At 47.2% G+C, this 22,290-nt stretch overlaps 1 protein-coding gene across 42 annotated transcripts in view; it reads left to right on the forward strand.

Moving 5' to 3' along the window:
* Nucleotides 1-22,290, forward strand: part of NRXN1 (neurexin 1) — a 1,166,434-nt gene that overhangs the window by 730,063 nt on the left and 414,081 nt on the right. For 4 of the 42 annotated variants that reach the window (XM_077334802.1, XM_077334812.1, XM_077334820.1 and 1 more), the window contains exon 1: nucleotides 17,728-18,833. The exons of the other annotated variants lie outside the window; for them this stretch is intronic. In XM_077334802.1, the coding sequence (XP_077190917.1) occupies nucleotides 18,632-18,833 (202 nt within the window). In that variant the 5' untranslated portion in view covers nucleotides 17,728-18,631. Of the gene's footprint in view, nucleotides 1-17,727; nucleotides 18,834-22,290 lie in introns of those variants that run through there. 42 annotated transcript variants of the gene reach the window in all.

Consider the following 22,290-nt stretch of genomic DNA (forward strand, 5'->3'; position numbering starts at 1 on the left):
GAAGAAAATAAGCCAGCTGTGTTTCCGATTGTTTGGGATTGATATAATCCTGGGTCTAGTATAGATATAAGGCAGAGTTGCCATGAATTACTTTTGCAAAGGCATGCTTACAAGATGGATCATTTTGAGATAGCCATCCTGGAATTTATTTCAACCTCTGATTGGTTTACTCATTCCAGTGGTGAAGCAGAGGTTGAAGAGCATGAGCAAAGAGGCTGCCGGTCCTGACAAGACCAACAGTGCAATCCTCTGTTGTTCCAGGGCGTGTCATTGTGTGTCATTTTTTCACAGTCAGATAAGTTCAGCAGTGGAATAGGCTGCCTAAGGAGGTGGTGAGCTCCCCCTAACTGGCAGTCTTCAAGCAAAGGTTGGATACACACTTTTCTTGGATGCTTTGGGCTGATCCTGCATTGAGCAGGGGGTTGGACTAGATGGCCTGTATGGCCCCTTCCAACTCTATGATTCTATGATTCTATGATTCTATGATGGTGTAAGCAGAGGGTTGTTCCATCAAGAAATGTGGGGACGTGTAAATGATCTCAGGAATATGTTCCAGAAGAAATATGTAGTAAACCTCTGGCCTATGTAAACAGTTAATATGTCAGGCTAAAAATCCTGAAATTACAACCTAAGATTGTCGTCTTCTTTTTTTACTCATGTAAACAAATCCAGAGTATTAAAGAACTCTATGTCAGAAATGAAGGGCTCTTATTTAATCTTGTTGACCCTTACTGAGTGGGAAAACATCATTAAATAAATAAATAAATAAATAAATAAATAAATAAATAAATAAATAAATAAATAAATAAATAAATAAATAAATAAATAAATAAAGCAAGCAGGTGGAGGATAATAACTTCCCATTTTTACAAAACATTTGAAGATCACTGGGTACACAATTTCATGTGTGTTACATTGTTAGCCCCAAGAATTCAAAACAAAGTTACAGGCATCCTTCTCTATGGGGACCTTGACACTGAGGAAATCTCTACTAGGACAAGTAATCGGTAGAACTGGACTTCTTTCTTTCTTTCTTTCTTTCTTTCTTTCTTTCTTTCTTTCTTTCTTTATTTATTTATTTATTTATTTATTTATTTATTTATTTATTTATTTATCATACTTCTATACCGCCCTCCCCAGAGGCTCAGGCCGGTTTACCTCTGTTCTAGGTGTGACCCCAAATGATGTTAAGAATGATGCTCCTGGGGATAGTCTTCATCCTCTGAACTGCATGGGGGCTGAATTGGAGGCCTGTAACAGGAAGGGGAGTCAGTTGCAAAAGCGACTTACAATCACCTTCCCTTCCTCTTCCCACAACAGAGACCCTGTGAGATAGGAAAGGCTGAGAGAGCAATGACTGGCTTAAGGCCACCCTGCTCTCTGCATGTGGAAGAGGAGTAGGGAATCAAATCCAGTTATCCAGATCAAAATCACAAGATGTCATAGTCCCATTGTATACAGTGTGCAGTTCTGGAGGCCTCACTTCAAGAAGGTTATAGGCTAGATATCAGGAAACAAATTTTTTCGTAGTCAGAGTAGTTCAGCAGTGGAATAGGCTGCCTAAGGAGGTGGTGAGCTCCCCCTCACTGGAAGTCTTCAAGCAAAGGTTGGATACACACTTTTCTTGGATGCTTTAGGATGCTTAGGGCTAATCCTGTGTTGAGCAGGGGGTTGGACTAGATGGCCTGTGTGGCCCATTCCAACTCTATGATTCTATGATTCTATGTTTCTATGTTCTATGTTTCTAGATTCGTGGTCACACTTTTAACCACTACATCGAGCAAATTCTCTCATCTCGTCTTAAGGTCATCTAATAAAGCTTAAAGCTGATATCGGCCCTGCATCTTCTTCTCTTTTTGAGAACCACATGGTCCCCTGATTAAATCACTTAAGCTTACAGACGAAAAGCGCATCTTCAGAATCCCTCAATATTGATGGCATTAGTAGTAGTTAACAGATACCACAGACCTCCAGTTCTCCAAGCTACTTCTGGGGGGGGGGGGAGGTCCTTGTCTCCCTGAAAGCAGCTTTTTGTCAGGGGAGTTATGCCCATGGAAATTTTGAGCAAGATCCAAACTATACTCTGGGGGTGTTGTGGACACTGAAAGCAGAAGGAAGTTAGGGTAAGAGTCCAGATGAGTGCAAAGGCATTGCAGGCAAAGAGAGCCAGATCCACAACTGAATTAAGCAAGGTGGTTTGCAGTACAGATCCCAAAAGGAACCCACTCTCTTGGAAAACAGGCAAGGCGGTTTGCTGCACCTGCTGGTTGTGTTATTTTCGGGTTTATCTGGGCGGAAAGTCCTAGCACTTTCTCTCCTTTTGCAACTTGTTATTATATAAATAAAGAGAATGTGTCATTTTATTTAATTGCTGCATGTGTGCCAATATCTTTGCAAAGTAAAGGAAAATATGTGGCTTCCTTCAGAATGACTCATGAAAGCAAAAGGCAAATGTAACTGATGGGAAAATCTACTGTTCTTGAGCTGTGCGTGTCTTCAATGGCTTTTAGGTACCCAGGGCAAAGTCAATGATACAGCACAGGCCCTGGCCTCTTCCTCTTGGAAAACTATCCAATTTATACCATGCTTTCTATTTCCTGTGTGCAGATCCATTTGATAAGGTCAAATGCCTAAGCCTCTGCATCCTGTGGGAATTCTGGGAAAGGTTAAGGAGTTGCCTTCTCCAAATGACTGCCTGGTCATAAAATGTTGGGGAATTTGAAACTAAACTTATTCCTGTGATGAAGACAACTGTTCATGAATGGATAATTAATATAGACTGAAAAGTGATGCCTCCTAGGATCTTATGATGGACATTGTGCTCTAATGGTTGAGGCCAGGTTAGTGCAGGAAGAGCAGTTGGGGTCCCCCTGATGCCATCAACGAATATTATTCTGACTTGTCTCTCTTTTCCCCTCCCTCTCGTAGAAGGGTGGGGGCAAATTCTGCCATCTTTTGCTGCTGTGATTGTTGTTATGGATGTTGTGATAGGCCATCTTAATGGGGGTTTTAATGGGTTTTTAGTGGGGTTTTAGCCGGACTTTTGTAAACCGCCACGAGCCACCTGGGAGTGGTGGTTAATAAATTGAATAAATTTAAATAAAATAAATAAACAAGAGGGTGGGAAATAGTGCTTTAGTGAAGAGGCACTTTAAGAAAGAAGCAAGTGGGCACCAAGAAACCCTTCGGTGGATATGCTGGGGATGCTTTAGGCCGATCCTACATTGAGCAGGGGATTGGACTACATTGTCTGTATGGCCCCTTCCAGCTCTATGATTCTATTGGCATAAGAGGGACAGGTCCCAATATTTGACAGGGTGGAGTTCACACCAGAGTCTTCCGTCAAGAGTTTGGGCATGATTTTGGACCCCACCGTATTAATGGAGGCCCAAATTACAAAGACAGCTCACTTGGCATTTTTCCACCTTTGCTAGGTGAGGCAGCTTGCACCTTGTCTCACAGAGCCAGACCTAGCTAGAGTGACCTATGTGATAGTTACCTCTAGTCTAGACTTTTACAACTTGTTCTATGCAGGGCTGCCCTTGAGACTGCCCTGGAAACTCCAACTGGTCCAAAATGCAGCAGCTCAGGTCCCAACAGGAACTCCGTGGAGGGCACACATAACATCAATGCTTTCCCAGCTGCATTAGCTCCAGATTGGAGACTGAATGAGGTTGAAGTTACTGGTATTAACCTTTAAAGCTCTAAACAGTATGGGACCGTATTTTCCCTTATATTCCCCCAAGAACATCACACTCTTTGGATCAACATTTGCTCAGGGTCCCTCGTCCAAAAGAGGTGAAACTGGCCTCAACCAGGGTGGCAGAATGCACTCCCGAGGGAGATCAGGGCCTTGTGTGACCTTATCCACTTTCACAGGGCCTGAAAGATGGAGCTATTCTTCAAGGCTTATAGTTGAGGCCCAAAATAACATCCACCAATTATGCTGGCCTGACCACTGGGGAGTCAGGGATAGATGGAAAACCCAACTTCTGATACCTCAACCCCTGTCTGGAATTGTAGTAGGGGGCATAATTTTGATTACTAAGGTTTATAAAATTTTATGCTGATGTTTCTATGATGTTTTTGTATTGTTGTTAACTGCCCTGAACAATATAGAAGAAAAAGAGTTGTTTTTTATACCTCGCTTTTCACTACCTGAAGGATTCTCAAAGTGGCTTACAATCACTTTCCCTTACTCTCCCCACAACAGACACCCTGTGAGGGAGGTGAGGCTGGGAGAGCCCTGATATTACTGCTTGGTCAGAACGGCTCTATCCAGGGCTGTGGCGAGCCTAAGGTCACCCAGCTGGCTGCATGCGTAGGAGCGAGGAATGAACCCCGGTTTGCCAGACTAGAAGCTACCAATCTTAACCACTATAATAGACTGGGCAGGTATATTTTTAATTTATTTTAATTTTTTTAAAATTTGCATTGAGTGGGAGAGGGGCAACTGTAGATGGTATTCCTTAAGAAGCCAGATTTGACCCGGAGTCTCATTGCTCATTCTTCATTTAATGGGGTTAAGAATTTTGGGTGGAGAACATCCTGTAGATCTGGCAGTGGAACTGGAGAAAGACTTCAGCCAGATGGAATGCCATAGAAGAAGCCATTTGTTCCTGGGGGCTGATTTCTGTAGTCTGGAGATTAGTTCTGATTCAGGGAGATATTCAGGCCCCACCCAGAGGTCAGCAACCTTTAAAGGTATAGACACCATGATCAGACAGAAGGATTTCAAAATTCTAATTTTGTCGTGAAATATGAAGCTGCTCCAGATGTCTAAAATCAAACAAAACCCCCCACATTTAAAATCCCTTATATTTGTCCTCAAGAGAACAAAGTCACTTGCGTCTCACTTGAAATTCTCCCTTGTTAAGGTAATTATCTTTGGCTTGTGTAGCAGCTTAATTTTTCTTGCTCTATCAATAGGCCTCCTCAAAGAAGTACAACATAAAGGATTTTTATCTGTGGTATTGATTGCCTTGGAAGCAGTGTGTTCGGGATTCGGTTGCAGTTTCTCTGGAGACTATTTATTTAAATTGGGAGGGGTTGGGATCAGTCCTACTTGGGGGGGGGGGAGTTTCAAAACTTTGATTTAACAGTATAAAAGAGAACACTGCTTAATCCCTGAAGTAAGAAATTGCTTTTCTTCATGATCCATTGCCTTCGTACTGTTTCTGGCTACTGGGCCAGAAGGAGAAGGAGAAGAGATGGTTCCTTGTCATGTTTTGCAGCCTCTTTTTTTTTTTTAACCTGCCTTTGGCTTTGAGATGGTTGTTGGAAGTAAATTATTTTAAAAGATTACAAAGGGGTGTGGGTAGGAAAACCTGACTCAAAAATAGCCTCAGAGTCTTGAGTAGACATTTGGTAAACATTTGAAGTGAGTAGAAAAATTTTCATGAGAAATGGAAGCAATTAAGAATTTGATAGTATGGACTACGCAGCTACCTAAAACAGTCCTAAACAGAGTCATGTCTTTGTAAACCTGTGGACTTCAATGGACTTCAAAGGGTGTTAACTGCTTTGGATTCCACATGATGTTTTGGGGCAAAGTGAAATGACTAAGTCAGAAGCATATTCCCAGAACATGGCTGGCAGAAGATGCAAGAAGGGTGGCCTCCTCCCCCGCCCAGTGTCTTTAGCTTGTGTTCTGATCATGCTATAATGAAATGTATGCACAGCTGTTCAGAAAGTGATACTAGCTTCATTTCATCTTCTGTGCAAGTGGTGCTGTGTGTTGGCTGAAAACACTGATCGTTTAGATTTGATGATTGCATTATCTTGCCATGCAAACCGAGCAAAGGACCAGACAAATGCTGATTGCACATCACTAGGTGTGTCTTCACAGTTTCCCTGGGTTTGTTTTTTAGCACAGCAAGGGGAAGATCTCCATTAGTATCTCAAAGGATTGTAGCACAGAGAATTCCGTACTGGAATAATGCTGCTGAGCATTTAACTGCTGGAGCTAATAGCCACTGATTGATTGATTCTCCATGAATTTGTCTAATCCCATTATAAAGGAAAGTATCCTAGCAGCTATCAACCCATCTTGTAGCAGTGAATTCTGCAAGACAACTATGGGCTTGTTTTTTTCTGTGTTGTATTTGCTGCCTGTCAGTTTCATTGGGTGACCTTGGGATCTCGTATTATCGGATTTTTTAAAACAAAAATTTCTGTTCACTTTGTCCATATCATCATGACCTCATATAATGCCCCTCCCCCCTAGTAATCTCTTCCAAAATGAAAGAGTTCCTAATAAGTTGTAAGAATAACATTCCATACGGGGACAAAACCAGAAAGAATCTGAAAGTAAATTCCTTCTGACGAAGCTGCACATGAAATGCATGGCGGTTGTTCATTTCTCTGTCTTTGTTCTACTAATGAAGGCTCCTCCCTGTTGTACAAAGAGCCCTCTTGCATCTGGGGACAGCTCCGGGCACTAGGGAAGGGGTGTGGCTGTTAGTGTATCAGTGTGATCTGACTCTTCATAATTTACATTCTTCACTGCTTTGGGACACTACAGACCTGTTATTGCTGAAACTCCAGTGACTGGGCATCTCTCGTCCCTCTGAGACGGCACATTGCTTAAGAACCCACTCTTAAAAAATTACATAACTAATTATCATGCCAGAGTCCCATTAGTTATTAGAAACTGCCAGATAAATAGCTCCATTAGTCTAGCCAGTCCTCACACAACAAGCTTCAGAATCTGTCAAGCCTAAGGTGACCAGATTGTCCCATTTTTGGAGGGGCACCTGGCAAATTGTACTTATGTTGAAATTAAAATATATATATTCCAATAATATATTTGCGTTATATGAAAATTTTTGTTGCTCCATATAGACCATATTTTTAATCAAGACCCCTCCCCCCTGGTCAATGGTGTCCCACTTTACCAATGTGAAAATCTGGTCACCTTAGAAAAGCCTACACAAGTTGGGATTTCTCGCGGCTTCCCAAAGGAATCTTTTTTTCTGGGTTGGTTGAAACCTTTGGGCTGATCCTGCGTTGTATGGCCCCTTCCAACTCTATGATTCTATGATTCTTCTTTATTTAACAGCCAGATGACCCGGGGGTCTTGAACAGAACCACCCTTACACATCCCATACGCTATTTCCATCTCTGCAGAGCTGTCAATAATTCAGCCCCAGCCAAAGTAATACCAGACTCAGGATTGGCTGGCAGGGAAGACACAAAAAACAAGAGAAACTTTGGATACCACCAGTGGCTGTATCCACAAATCTCGCAAAAGGGCAGTCAGCACAGAGTCAAAGAAAACATGGGATAAAGTTTCAATTGCTGCAGACCCACAAGCTCATACATAATCTTTCTGAGCAAGCAAGGTATTCCTCAGTATCTACTCAGCAAAGCAGCAGAGGAGAAAGCATTTTGCCTGGCCTTCATCTGCTCCAGCAAGGATTTTTAAATTTGCATGCTTGGGATTAGGCGTCGGAACTTCCAAGCAAAAGGTGAGATGCCACAGCAGTCTCAGCATCTCACACTATCAATAATTGCAAGCTAATCCCGGATATTTAATCAGAAGTCCAGTGGGAGGTACTCATGTTTTTAGAACCACAGCTAAACTCTGATTAGAAAATGCAGGGCATCAATTAGCATAATGGATGAAAGTTTACTTTCTTTAACATCAAGTATAAGAGTGGCACCAATTCCCTCCTAGATGGCATTTTTTAGGGACCCCCCCCCCATCCAATTTCTGTTCTCTCCATAGTACTTTAGCCCTGCAAATTAATCAAAGCTTGTGCCAGCAAAATTGCAATTGGAGAAGGTAGAATAACGGACAGGTTTGATATATTTATTTATGGAGCGACGGATGGAAAGGGTGGGGAGGAAAGAGTGTGCATTTTATTTTAAGCCTTGCACACGTGACATGGAGAAGAAAATAGCAAGCCTGCACCATATGCCCAATAAAGGCATCATTAGAGAAGCATTAGTAGATTAATCCAGCCCACTGTGTGGCTTATATGATTTGGAATGCAATAAGGTAAGTTCATTAGTTTGCAGTCTTAATGTTTTCTACTGTACCTCAAAGCAGCCAGTAACAATTCCACTGAGGCTTAGCAGATCTCAGGAACACCTGTCAAGATAAACACAGGGCTCCCCAGGGAATCTCTCTTGGCAGTGCAACAAAGAAAATCGCAAGGGCATGGGGGAGGGAAAGCAAAGAGGAGCAAGCCTTACACACACAAATGGGGGCACGGTCCCTAGTCCTCTGGGCTGATGGAACCCTCTCAGGGCAGGATTGCTTCAGCCTTGGCCAAGAGAGCTCTCGGAGCTTTGCTGAACAGCAGCAAGCACACTGTTAGCAGCACTGCTTCCTCCAGCAATATCCGGGGACCTCCCCACTCTCTCCACCTCTTAGCACCGAGAAGTCACCTCCCCCCCCCCCTATTAGCAATTCCTGAGTCAGGCCAGGTCAAAAGACCAGAGTTCCATGTAGGCATGTATGACACTGAGCTACATTCCATCATGTCACCAATGATTTTTATCATTCAATCCTAACCTGCTTTAGACCTGACAAACCCCTCCCTCTTATACCAGGCTTTTTCTCCTCATAAGAAGCTTCATTAGGTAATGTTGGATACTGAGATGGCTGCAGGGAGAGCAACGGTAGGGTCTGCCGGTACTCAGGGCCTCCCTTTGCTGACCCCCAATTTAAAGGTATATACAGTGTGGGTGGGCAAGAACCTCAAAGCCCTAACTGTTCATTGGGGATGGCCACTTAGGACAAGCCTAGAGTTGAGAAATGAAGAATAATTGGTCTCCTAAGAATTAAGGTTTTTTTTTCTTTTTCCCAGAACATGTGACATTCTATTTTGAAGTTCATTTTAGAGAATTAATTATGCCCTTTGAACCGAGATACACGTAGAGTGTCCAGGATCTGCAGCGAGCCTCTTTCTCCCCTAGGGAATATCTCTCAGATCATACAAATTGTTGTGTATTCACCACTGGGCATGCACCCTGATCCTAATTTGGTGTTTTAATGCATTTTAAATTTGATTATGTATTTATGAAATGTACTTTTGTTTTATATCACTGTAATCCACCCTGAGCTTTCAAAGATTAGGGCAGAATAAAAATCACAACAGAGTTTTAAAAAATTTGATCTACATCTACAAAACTCTGGCTGCTCCAGTTGCCAGCCTCCAGGTGGTGGAGATCTCCCACTATCTAATCTGATCTCCAGGTGACTAGAGGTCAGCTCATCTGGAGAAAATACCCATTTTAGAAGGCGGGCTCTATGACATGATTCCCCACTGAATTCCCCTCCCTTCCCAAATTCCACCTGCAATATTCCCAGATATTTCCCAACCCAGTGCTGGCAACATTTTGACTGCCTACAAACTCAAGACTGCCTTCCAAACACATGTGGGGGGGAGTATTTACCATCCCCTATAGTAGTGGTCCCCAACCACCGGGCCGCGAAGGCCCTGGCATCGGGCCGCGGCTCCCTCTCCCCGCCCTCCCCGCAGTAAAAAACTTTCCAGGCCACAAGAAGCCCGGGAAGCTTCTTACTGCGGGAGGGGGGGGAGAGAGAAACAGGGCCGCGCACGCGCATTGCGCATGCACGGCCAAAATCATGCATTCGCGGCACTTTCGCGCATGCACGGCTGGGCAATTGCCCTTCCTGCTGCTGCTGGTCCCCAGCCTCAAAAAGGTTGGGGACCACTGCCCTATAACCTCTTGTGGCACAGGGTGGTAAGGCAGCCGTCTGAAAGCTTTGCCCATAAGGCTGGGAGTTCAATTCCAGCAGCCAGCTCAAGATTGACTCAGCCTTCCATCCTTCCGAGGTTGGTAAAATGAGTACCCAGCTTACTTGCAAGGCCACCCCGTATTGAATCTGCCAAGAAAACGCTAGAGGGCGTCACCCCACGGGTCAGACATGACCCGGTGCTTGCACAGGGGATACCTTTACTTTACCTTTATTGCTTCCTGTGCACATTGCCTGTCCTATACAAGGTCCAGAACTGGGGATCCCAGCAGGAACTGGGGCCAACAGTATTACATGTATGTCACTGCAGCAAAGGCTGGGGATGAACTGAGGCCTTAAATGCTGCTGCAAGGGGTGGAGATACAGGTGCTACATCCAGGTGCTGGCTGCTGACACTTAAAGGTTCTGTGCCTGAATATGATAGTGCATACTGTCATGGGGCTGAGGTGGTTCAGGGGCTGAGTCTGATGGAAGGGCTGCTTCCCAAGATGAGCAGGCTGTCTCAGTTTTGGAGGGTTCTTCTGCATGTCAAAGGGGGCTTCTGGAGGTGACTCAGCTGCCTGTGATGCTGTTCAGCGCTCAGTCCCCTCTTCATCTGAGGAGGATAAGTGCTTGCTGCCCCATTACAAAGCCATAATGAATTCCACTTTCAACAAAGTGTGCAGCCATTTGACCCGATCCTGTACCAGCTTATTTGGGGTGTAGCCCCCTGTAAGAATGTACAGAGTTGCAGCCATGAACTGATCAATGTTCATGTTGAGAAGAAGAGGAGGTTTTTCTTGCTTTTCTCTATGCTAGGAAGTCTCAGAGTGGCTTACAGTCACCTTCCCTTCCTCTCCCCACAACAGGCATCTTGTGAGGGAGGTGAGGCTGAGAGAGCTCTGAAAGAACTATGACTGGCCCAAGGTCACCCAGCTGGCTGCAGGTGGAGGGGCGGGGAAACCAAACCCGGTTCTCTAGATCAGTCTGTGATTCTTAAGGACTACATCAAGCTGGCACCACATTGGTTAAGAAAGAGGGATCTTCACTATGTGGACCAGATGCCATATCAGCTGAGCGGCCTTGCAAGTGGAGCTACCATCATCTTTTTCTCTTCCCAAAGGCAAACATATTTCGAAGAAGGCCCAGCAGCAAATGAAAGCTCAAAGGCCCCAGTGCAGCTAAGCAAATGTATGATCATGTTTTCTTTTTACTATCCACATAATCTGCTCTGAATAATGCCTAGCTTTGAGGACTCAGGTGTTGTTCTTTCCGCTGTGGGCCGAGTTTGGCACCAAAGTGTTACTTCTTCCTCCCATTCAGTGTCCAATTTAAACAAAACCACCTGATTGGCTTAGTCCCTGCCTGGATTCCACACAAACTTATTTAAACTTTCATATCCAACTCTGATGTCAGCAGGAGGTAAAGATGACCTGAAACCCTCCCGATTTTGAATAAGAAATAGTGCTTACCATATAATTTAATCATATTTACCCAAAGATGCTTTAAACTTTTACCTTTCATTTAAAAGCTTAACTCTGAGAACTAAGAACTCCTAATTAAGCTTTCTCAATAAAACATGAAAAGGATGAACACATCTGACACCTACCGTTTCCTTGCAATTGGAGAGGAATGGCTGCTGCAGTTTTTTTTTTTAATTGTCAGGAAAGGAAGGTATTCCACCCTCCTACCAAAAACCTCCAACCCTTTTGCTTTATGCTAGTTTCGTAACCTCTTTTTTAAATACCACATCTCCTTCCTTCTTTCCACCTCTGCGCCCTGTTTGAAGTCCACCCTTCCGCACAAGCGCTTGGGGCCAGGGACAGAGACTGGTCTAATTTTATCCTCCTACTTTGCCAAGTAGGTTAGGCTGGAAAACAGTGATTGGCTCAAGGCCACCCAGTGAGTTTCCTAGCAAAGGAGGGACTTGGCCCTGTGTCGTCCCCCATTTTTCATGATCTGCTTCTGTATTCTGATGCTGTTCCTCTTTGCTGAGCTTTCCTTATCCCCCGATCACTCCCTTTTATCCAGGGTCGCCAAATCTGAAGATTTTTGTTACAAGACTCAACAGTGTTAGGAATGTTTTCACAGCTTAAAGGTCCAGTCCTTTGTGGTGCGGTTCCACTGTCAGAAATGCACACAGGTACCTTGACTACAGTCACAGACCTAACTTTGCCAAGAAGGTGACCCGGTTGCTACTTTCTTTACACACTCAGTGAATAAAAGCATTCATTATGTTAATGGTTCAGCTGGTAGATGGGAACCTGAATTTGGAGATTCTGAGGTTAAGTCATAGATTGATTGGCGCAGCCCTGGGCAAGGCACTCTCTGTATCAGTTCCCATAAGGAAAAGTGGAAACAATTGTCCTCTCACAGGGTTGCTGTATAGATAGAGTTTGCAGGGTCCTGTACATCAAAGTCTGTATTCACTCATGAAGCAGACAGAATATAAATCCTTCCAGAGTGAAAGAGCTGTGGGTAAGGTGCAACACTGGTCAACGATTTCAAACAGGCTGTGGATTGCATGTCTGGAGTGCCGGCAAGTCCTCCACAGCTGTAAGCTGCTCTGTTTCCGTGGGAGCTGTCCAGCTTCGGAGGAGAAAAATTGCATTCCCAGTTCGGCTGGAACATACAAAGAACTTTCCTTGAAGCAGACAGAGGGCTGGTCTTTTCTAGGATCTTGTTTCCAGCAGCATCAAGGCAGATGCCTCTGGGGAGTGTACAAGCACAGTAGAAAGATACCCCTATTGTCCACCTCTGATATTCAGATGTATACTGCCTCTAAATATGGACATTCCATTTTTTATTATTATTATTATTATTATTATTATTATTATTATTATTATTATATTTATATTTATACCCCGCCTCCCCCCGAAGGCTCGAGGCGGCTTACATAAACCCGTCCCCTAAAACCATAAAATGACAATAAAAACCAATGATTTACAATAATTGTAACAGCGATGGCGTAGCCTACTCATTTGCTCTCCGCATCCTCATCTACGGTGGGGGGTGACGCTCTCTACCACCAGTTTGTGAGGGGGGGGGCTGATCTTCTTTCCGCCCGGCCTCAGTTATAGGCCTGGCGGAAGAGCTCCGTCTTACAGGCCCTGCGGAATGCTGGTAATTCCCGCAGGGCCCTCAGCTCTTCCGGGAGCTCATTCCACCAGGTTGGGGCCAGGACCGAAAAGGCCCTGGCCCTAGTCGAGGCCAGGCGGGCTTCCTTGGGGCCGGGAACGACCAGTAGGTTAGCCCCCGCAGAGCGTAAAGCCCTGTTAGTTAGTTGGCTGGGGCTCGCTTTGGCTGGGGTGCCCGTGTTTAGTTAGTTGTGTTTAGTTCATTTATACCACGAGTTTCCCCCCAGTGGGGATCTATTGCAGTTTACATCATTCTCCTCTCCTCCTTTTTTTATCTTCACAACTATCTGGTGAGGTTGGTTAGGCTGAGAGCATGTGACTGGCCCAAAGTCACGCAGCAAGCTTCCATGGCAGAGTGGGGATTTGAACTCAGGTCTCCCAGATATTAGTCCAACATGATCACCACTACATCATGATTGGTATGATTCTGCTAGTCCAGGTGGGCTAAAGGTCACCAGAGTTGTGATTGGTGATTCATCTCCTTGAGGCTAAATAGCTTCCCGTGACACTCTACCCCACTGCTGCTTTCTTTGGGGCCTTTTGGGGAATGAGATCAACCTTTATGATTGCTTTTTTGCACTTGCATTCTGCCTTTCAGCACTCGCTTTGGCTGGGGTGCCCGTGTTCAGCCCTTTTCCATTTCTCCTCCTGTCCTTATCTAGCAGCTCATGGGCATTTGCTTGTAAGAACTGGATTATTGGCTGACTATCCTGGCTTATGCGCTCTCACTCTGGCTTTGCCACTTGACTCAAGATCAAGGGGGCAGATATAGTCTATGATAAATTCTTTCCCTTTAGATAAACCCTTTGTATGAGTTTTTTTTTTTTTAAGACAAAGGATTTGTTGTGATGTCTCCATTTCCACGGAACCTTAGTAGCCTGTAAATGGGAGTCTTGGATCTTCTTGCTATCCTTGCGAGAGAAGAATACAACAGTGATTTATCCTTAGGATGCAGGGCCACACTGTACATTTCAGTGAGTTGGTGAGGTGTGTGTGTTTGTGTGTGTGTTTGTGTGTGTGTGTGCATCCACAAAACCATGGATAAAGCCAAGATTATATTGCATAACGGTAGTGGCATTTATTCTGGTTGTCTTTTTAAAAACCGCTATAATAATTGTACCAATGCTATCAATAAAGGCTAGTCTCTTTTTTAATTAAGCAAAGGAAGTTTTTAATGGCTTGCTTTATTGCTTTAGTTGTAAGCCACCTGGAGCAGTCTCAGGGAGACAGCATATTCATTTTCTAAATAAATAGATAATACGAAGTCTCTTTGTCTCAGCATGTGTACGCAATATAGAGACAGATTTGCTGGTGTATAATAGTGGGTAAAACCCAATGGGAAGGCCACAGTAAAAGTGAACCTTTTGAATAGTCCTCTCAAAACTGAGGGCAGATGGCTGGACCAAGGTCTGGGAGACCCAGGTTTAAATTCCCAGTTTGCCAGGGAAGCTTGCTGGTTGACTGTGGGCTAGTCATACCTGCTCAGCCTAACCTACCTCACAAGTTTGTTGTGGTGAAGAGAATAATGTGAGCTGCTCTAGAGCTCTATTGGGAAGAAACACAAGGTATAAATGAGGTAAGTCAATTAAATAAAATAATGTGGACTAAGTAAAGAACGCTGACTGTGGTGGGTGTTCCTCCATTACTTTTAACACACTGTAGCTTATTAACTAGACAACATTTAAGAAGAGCTGATTTTTATAACTACTTTACACTACCCGAAAGACTCCCAAAGTGGCTTACAATATCTTTCTCAATCTCTCCCCACAACAGACATCTGGTTGGGGCTGAGAGGCTGTGACTAGCCCAACAGACAATGTTGGGGCTGAGAGGCTGTGACTAGCCCAAGGACCTGGTTGCATGTGGAGGAACAGGGAATCAAACCCAGTTCTCCAGATTAGAGTCCACTGCTCTTGACTGCTACACCACACTTGTTCTCATGGTAATAGTCATGGTACAACCGTAAGAACACATTTCCTGAGCATGTTCTATTGAATAGACCTGGGTAGATTTGCTCAGGGAGGTCTCTGGGTCTTTATCTCATGGCTTGTACCTTAACCTAAAGAGGGTTGTACCGGTGAAATCACCACTTGCTTGTACTTGGCTTCAAACTGGAGGAGCCAGAGAAAAGGGGAATGTAGATCTCATGAACTTTTCTCCTTCATCCAGGATACCAGCACTTGCAGGCATCCAATTAAGTTGATGGGCAGTAGATTCAAGACAGACCAAAAGGAAATACTGAGTAATTCAATTGGGGAAATCATTCCTTGGGAATGTAATAATGACAACCAACATGGATGACTTTGAAAAGGGGTCAGACAGACAAATGGAGGACAGGTCTGTTATTGCTTGTTACCCATGAAGACTCAAGGTTAAGGTCTCTTTTTAGAGAATCGCGCATCTCAGGTGATTCAGACTCAAGGGAACTTCCACTTCCAGAGGCAGTAAACCTCTGAATACCAGTGCTGGACCACATCAGAGGAAGGCCTTGGCAACTATGCTAAAGGTTTTCTCTGTTCATTGTTGTTATTGTTACTATTCATTCATTATGTTCAGTGAATTTGATGTATTGTACTGTTAGGTTCTATGTGAACCATCCTGAGCCTTACAGGAGGGCGGTATACAAATGCAATCAATCAAGTGAATTGGTCCTCTAGAGTAGTGGTCCCCAACCACCGGGCCGCAGCTCCCTCTCCCCGCCCCACCCTGCAGTAAAAAACTTCCCAGGCCGCAAGCTTGCGGCCCGGGAAGCTTCTTACTGCAGCGGGAGGGGGGAGAGGGAAGCAGGGCCACGCACGCGCGATTTCGGCCGCACATGCACAATGCACGGCATCCGCGGCCGGGCAATTGCCCTCCCTGCTGCTGCCGGTCCCCAGCCTCAAAAAGGTTGGGGACCACTGCTCTAGAGTAACTGATTGTCCACTGTGGAAAACAGGTTGCTGGACACCACTAGTTTGATCCTGCAGGGCTCTCCTTACATTCACAGTCCTGTAACAGCTAAAGCAACAGAGAGTGTAGCGATACCTTACAGACTGATGGATTTATGATGGCATAAGCTGTCACTGATAAGGGCCTCCTTTATCAGATGGAGTTCTTTTTATCTGCTATTTAGTTGGAGGCCAGGGCATAGAATATTGTCAGTGCATTAATGAATAATGTGCTGATTTTGCAAAGTGTGACTTTTTCACCTCTGAGAAGCTGAATATTAATACAGGATGCCTGCTCTTAGGATACCCTAAAGACACAAGGTGATACCCCATCCCAATGAATGTTGTTCCTCTTTGCAGTGTCTTCTTGAAGCTTCTTGCATGATTGCTGGCCAGTAATAAAGTGTATATGCACAACTGATTGGCTTTTGGGTGGTTACAAGATTGTCTTTCGTGAGATCTTAAGATTTGGGGTCCCATCAATTGGGTTAGTTTTGGGGAGTGTTTTGGCAATTAAAAGCAGTTGTGGCATAAACAATGCTGCAAATTTAGAGAGTATTATGTAAAATAGGAAGGGGAAATGGTGAATGAAAGCAAATTTCTCATTGCCTATCAACAGCATCAGCTGTGTCTGATTCTATATTGCCAAATTTTGCCAAAATACAAAATGAGGTGGAGACTGTCATTTGATTCAGAATTGCTAGAACAAAGAAAATTAGATGTTAGCACACCCTGTTGTGTCCAGGTGTGGCACTGCAAGGCTTTGTGCCTATAGATATGACAGTTGCTTATGGAACACACAGCATTAAAATATATTGCCAGAGTCTGTATGTGGTGTCTGACACCGCTCTGCATATATTGCTTGCATTCTGAGGTCAAAGAGAAGGCTCCCCTTTATGTATTAACATCTTTGTGCTTGAGATTTAATGTTACAGCGCAACCGGAATGTCAATTAACTATTTTCTCAAATAACCTGCTCTTTCTCCTGGGGGCTCAGGGCAATAACTAAGAAGATGAGCTGTGAACCGAGTCTTGGTGCTCCCTTGAGCAATCTTTCCATTTCTACCTTTCATCTGTAGCACAGCGAGAATAATCATAGTGACCTCACTTGCAGGGTTGTCGTAAGGATTACCAGGATACAGTCCAAAGCATTGAAAATGATCTCCCTGTTTATCACGTTTGATGGATTAGGCTAAGAAAGTGACTGCTTCAAGATGGGTCTCCTGGTCAAAAGTCTTGCCAGTTCCAAGCGTAACCCGATCTTGTAAACCACACCAGATCTTGTAACTTTAACAAAAGGGGCGGAGGGGAGGGCAGCCTTTAGTTGGGAGGCAAGTTAGTGCATGTGAACATCAAGTGATGTGGGTGTGCAGATGTCTGCAGATTTGAATTCTCGAATGTGATTTAGGACTGGGTCAACTCGTGCTGGCCATCACTTGAGGGCAGGTGTCTGCAAGCATGAATAACTCGGTTTCAAAGCGTTGCATTTGAGGGGAAGTGATGGGAAAATTCTGTCTGTGGTGTTGAATAGGTGCTGACCCACCGACCCAGCAGTCCCGCGTGAAGATGCGGCCGTAAACACGCACGTGGACACTCGCCGAAAGGAAGATGCTTCCCACCCACCCCCCATAGAGTTTGCGCGCGGCTGCTTGTCGCCGTGCCTTCCCGGTAGGCCAGGAACGGCGTTCGCCCCTCTTTGTTTCGCGGAGGCCGCCGGGGGGGGGGGGCTTGCCTGAAACAGTGCCGCCTGGTTTCACGCGCCTGCTTGCACCCCTTTCCGGGGTGGCCCTGAAGGGCCGGGGGGGGGGAGGAGGAAGTTTTCTCCGTCCCAAAGGTCCTCGCTCGCGCAAGTGTCGGAGCGACGGCGCCCGCCCAGTCTCCGCCTCTTCACGCCCCCCCCCCCCGCCCAGATCCCCGTTCAGAAACAAACAAGAAAGGGCACTGGGCTTCGGAGCAGGCGGTTCCGCTCCCGGGCCCGCCGGCTGCCTCGCGCGCCGCAGTGCCGCCGACCAGCCGGCCTCGTTCGATTCGCGCGCCGCTTCGTCGGGCCGAGGGGGCCGGGCCGGGCCGGGCCGGGGCAGCGCCGCTTTGCTCCACCATCGGCCGGTCCTCCGCATTGCATGCAGGCTCCGTTGATTTGCTGCCGGCAGACTGCAGATTTGCATAGCGCTCCCGGCCGCCGCCAGCATGGCTCGCGCCTCGCTCGCCCGCCCCCTTCGCCGCGCTGGCTCCGTTCAGACGCGTGCAATGGATTCTCCGCGCAAAGCGCCTCTCGCCGCCGCCTCCTGCCCGTCGTCGTCGTCTGCTGCCGCCGCCGCTCCAACGTCGCCGTCGGCTTCCCGGCACTAGGTTGCGAGCGGGGCGAGGGAGGCAGAGGCTCGCCGGGGGAGCCCCGCGCGTGGCTGGCGCGCCTTCGGAGGGGGGCGAGCGCTCGCCGAATGGCCGCCCGCCAGCCGCTGCCCTGCGGTAGGAATTGGGCGCCCGTTCTTCGCCTGCCCGCCTGCTGGACCCAGGCGGGAGCCTCGTTGGCCCGGTGGATTATGGAGGAGACCCCCCGGCGCGCCGCTCGCTTGTAGAGCCCGCCCGCCCCTGCCGCCGCCGCCGCCGCGTGGATGAGCACTGGAGGCTCCTCGGGGCCGTCCCCGCCGCGATTGCTCCGTGGGGCTCGGCCGCGCCTCTGACTATGTGCGGCCCGCTGGCGGCCCAGAAGGGACCCGGCGCGAGGGATCGGCGCGTGGACGCAGCGCCCCAGCCGCGCCGCTTGGTGCGGTGAGCCGCCGCCGGCGCGCGTCTCCCGCGCCGAAAGTTTGCCTCGCGCGTGGCGGGCTGGGCCGGGGCCCCCGGCCGTGCCCCGACGGATGGGGGAGCTCGCGCTGGCCGGGCCCGGCCCGGCCCTGCTGTGGATATTCCCGTTGACTCTCAGCGGCCTCCTCGGGGCGGCCGGGGGCGCCTCCAGCTTAGGGGCGCCGCACATCCACCATTTCCATGGCAGCAGCAGCAAGCACCCGTCAGTGCCTATCGCGATCTACAGGTCCCCGGCTTCCTTGCGAGGCGGACACGGTGGGTTCCGCGGGGGGGAAGGAGGTGTGTGGAGGAGGCGCGGGCTGCCCCCCCCCCCCACTTGACCGGGGGCCACCCGCGCACAAAGGCAACTCCGCTGAAGAGGAGGCGCAGCGGGCCGGGGAGGGGGGTCCGCACTGGAGACGGGCCGAGGGGAGCGGGAGAACCTGCTTCTCGCTGCCTGCCCCGAAGCCAGGCTTCGCTACACCCGTCGATTGAGAAAAGCTCAGGGATCTTGGGGGGCGGGGAAGGGGGTCCGCTGGCTTGCAGGCGCCCTGGCGATTTTTGTGCTTGTGCACCTGGGGGTGGGAAGAGGAATGGACAGAGAGGGAGGGAGGGAGAGGAGGAGTGGGGGGGGGGGGGAGGCTCCAGGGTCCTGGAGGAACCCATCAGCACACCTAAGGGAAGGGAAGGGAAGGACACACACACCCCCTCGACAGAGGCGCGGAATGATGAGGGAACTGCAGCCTCTGGACTCCCGGGAGAGGATTCTTTCAGCCCAGCTCTGGACCTGGCAGGGAGGCAGGCAGGGTTAGGAAGCCATTCCCACTCCTCACCCCTCAGGAGGTTCCCTGGGGGAAGGCTGCCCTTTCCTCACCAGCCCCCTCCCTCCTCCTCCTCCTCTTGAGGTAATTTGGTTGAGAGAAGCAGGTAGCTCAGATTTGGAGGGCTGCAAACTCCTGTTAGCCAGATGTCCATCATTTGACTGGATGGGAGGGGGTAGGGGGGTAAGCGACATGTAGGGCATGCATTGTGAGCATCTATCTCATGGATTTCTTATGAGGTGATTATACCTCCCTGCCCTTTTGAGTGTGTGTGTGTGTGTGTGAGAGAGAGAGAGAGAGAGAGAGAGAGAAAGAGATGGTGATAATTGTCATTGTGTGGCTTGCCAAAGCTTCTAAGAACCTCTTTGCAGCTGCAAACCCATCAGGCTGAAATGGTTGTAGGAATGAGCCACTTTTTCCCGTTCCATGTTTCTTGATTCGCTCCCACACCCACCACCATGGTTTTTCCAGTCTACAGAAGTCTGCATGTGCCCATAAGCCACTTCTTCCTTTAGCAACACTTAATCCAGAGGTGCCATTCCCCACCTGAGTTTTCTCTTTTTTGTAGGGACTGGCACAAGAGTGTGTGTCTCTGTGTAGGGTGCTGTTCGAAGACTACCTGCTAGTCCGCCTTCCCTCCCTGATACAGGCAGTCCTTCCAACCTGCTTCAGGTCTCCCTATTGTCATTTCATCCTCCAGATGTCAGCCTATGATGGGAATTTTTTAAAGATTTCTAGTAGTGTGTTAAAAAAGAAGTGGATTCTGTTGTTGGAGAGCAAGGGCACAGGCAGCAGTAGTATACAGGGATAGCGTTTCATGCCTTCCTGGATTCTCCCCCTCCCCCTTTCTTTTTGCAGTGGCTTCTTTAGGTGGGTGATGCTTGCATGTGGCCAGTCCAAGAGACGCTGTGCTTGCCTTGCAGAATGAAACTCTCTGTATGGGGTACACAGTGGTTTCGTGCACGTGTGGGCTTGTCTTCAAAGACGGATGGGGAAAGATACTGGTGGATTCTGCTTTCTAGATTCCAGTGAACAAGTCCTTTGCATTGCGGAGAGTTAGCTCTTTGGGCAGCAAGAATCCCTTTACCCATGGAGTGATCAACTGGAGTCCAGCCAAACACTTGGACTGTGGTTGTTTCCAACAGTTTAGTGGCACACTAGACAGGGCAGGACAGAGAGGAAGGTCCCTTGTCCCCTAGGTTTGCCTTGTGCAAATGATTTTGTGTGTGTGTGTGCAATTTCAGCAAAGCACAAATAAAGCTGCTGCTTTTGTTTCACTGATATTCCACCCCACCAGGAAGTGTCTCTTTCAAACCAGATTCTATGGAACTAGTTTCTCTGACTTCAGACAAGCTGAGTGTGTGTTTGCATGCTTGTGTGTGTGTGGGGGGGGGGGGGATGGCTGGACAGGGAGGGGGTGTGAGCTTGTTTGTGTGATACAGTACCGATGGTGTTGAAGAATCTCCTGATGGTGGTACTTCTTCCCACTAATTATCCTGGACACAAATTGATTAACTGAGCCTTAGGTTGCCTAATTAGACCAAGGGGCCCCAGCCAGAAAGTAAACACCCTAATTGTTGGAAGGGGACTCTAATGGACTCAGCATGCAGGAATCAGCATAGTGAGGGGCAGAGAAGAAAGAGATTTTATGTGATCCATTGCTGGTGCGAATGGCTTGTTAGCCTGTGCATTTGCAGGGGTGGAGAATGGATTGGTAGCATTTAAACACATGCATGCTCCTGGTTTCCCTCGCTTCTCTGGGTGTCTATCCACATCTGTCTACGCATGAATTTTTTATACCTTCACTGAGGTTATCTTAGTACTAATAGATTCAACTGGTGAGGTGGTAATCCCCAATGAATGTTTGCCTGTGGTTTAAGGATTTCATCACCTTCCTCCTTTGCAGTGAGGCTTCGGGTTTGGTTTTACAGCTTCATCGTTCTTCATTTTCACATCTTGCTATGCTTCATTTCCACCATCATGTGGTGTCACTCACAAGCTTTGCAACGTAGCAAAGCGATCTTCGGGTGAACTACAGCGTCTTTGGGTAAAGTGACCCTGTCTGGGGAGTTAGGTTCAGCTGGCTTTTCGATAATGGGTTTAACAGTTGACAGTCCTCGGCATGCCAGAGTAAGTCCTATGAACTCTGCAGGATCTACTACTGAGTAAATGTGTAGGGCTGGGCCCTTGAGTCCTAGTTGTGTGCTTTCAAATAAGCTGATGAAAAAAAAGGATCTGCACTTGGGTGTCAACATTGACCGGGCAGAAAGGTTACAGCAATCATTTTTGTAAATGCCTAAAATAAAAAGGCTTGGCCCAAATCCAGAATTGAAATGTGGGAGAGCAAAGGAAGCCTTTCCTGAGACCAGCTTTCTTTTTCTGTACTGCTTGATCTTTCAGGATTCTGCAGGGTCTCTATCACATGTGGGAAATTAAGGACAAACAGCCTCATGTAGCTTCAGTTATTGCACATTTGCTTAAAAATTCATTAAGAACTTCCTGGAATAAAATCCAAAGGGGCAGATAGAAGAGAATGGGAAGCAAGCCGTTGAAGAGACCTGCCGAGCTGAGTTTCTCAGGAAATGTTAGAAATTGCATGTCCACATTGCCTTGAATTCCATTAAAGCTATGCAGGCATTTGCGGGAGGGAATAAGGAAGCGAGGGAACCAGGGCTGCAGCTGCTACCTTTCGGTGAGCTTTTTTATTTGGGGCGAGGAGGGAGGGACCCAGAAGCCACTTGGCAAGCCGATTTTCCAGGATGTCTCTGGCAGAGCCCATCACAAACACCTGTGATCAAGCATTGTGTTTTACACATGACGGCATGCTGAATGGCATCCCTTTTGGGCATCAAAAGCCTTTGTGTGCTGCTAAGTGGGGTTTCCTGAACCGATTGTACTGATGAATGCAGTTG

Source organism: Paroedura picta, chromosome 1 (genome assembly GCF_049243985.1).
Source record: "Paroedura picta isolate Pp20150507F chromosome 1, Ppicta_v3.0, whole genome shotgun sequence".
Classification (NCBI taxonomy): Eukaryota; Metazoa; Chordata; class Lepidosauria; order Squamata; family Gekkonidae; genus Paroedura; species Paroedura picta.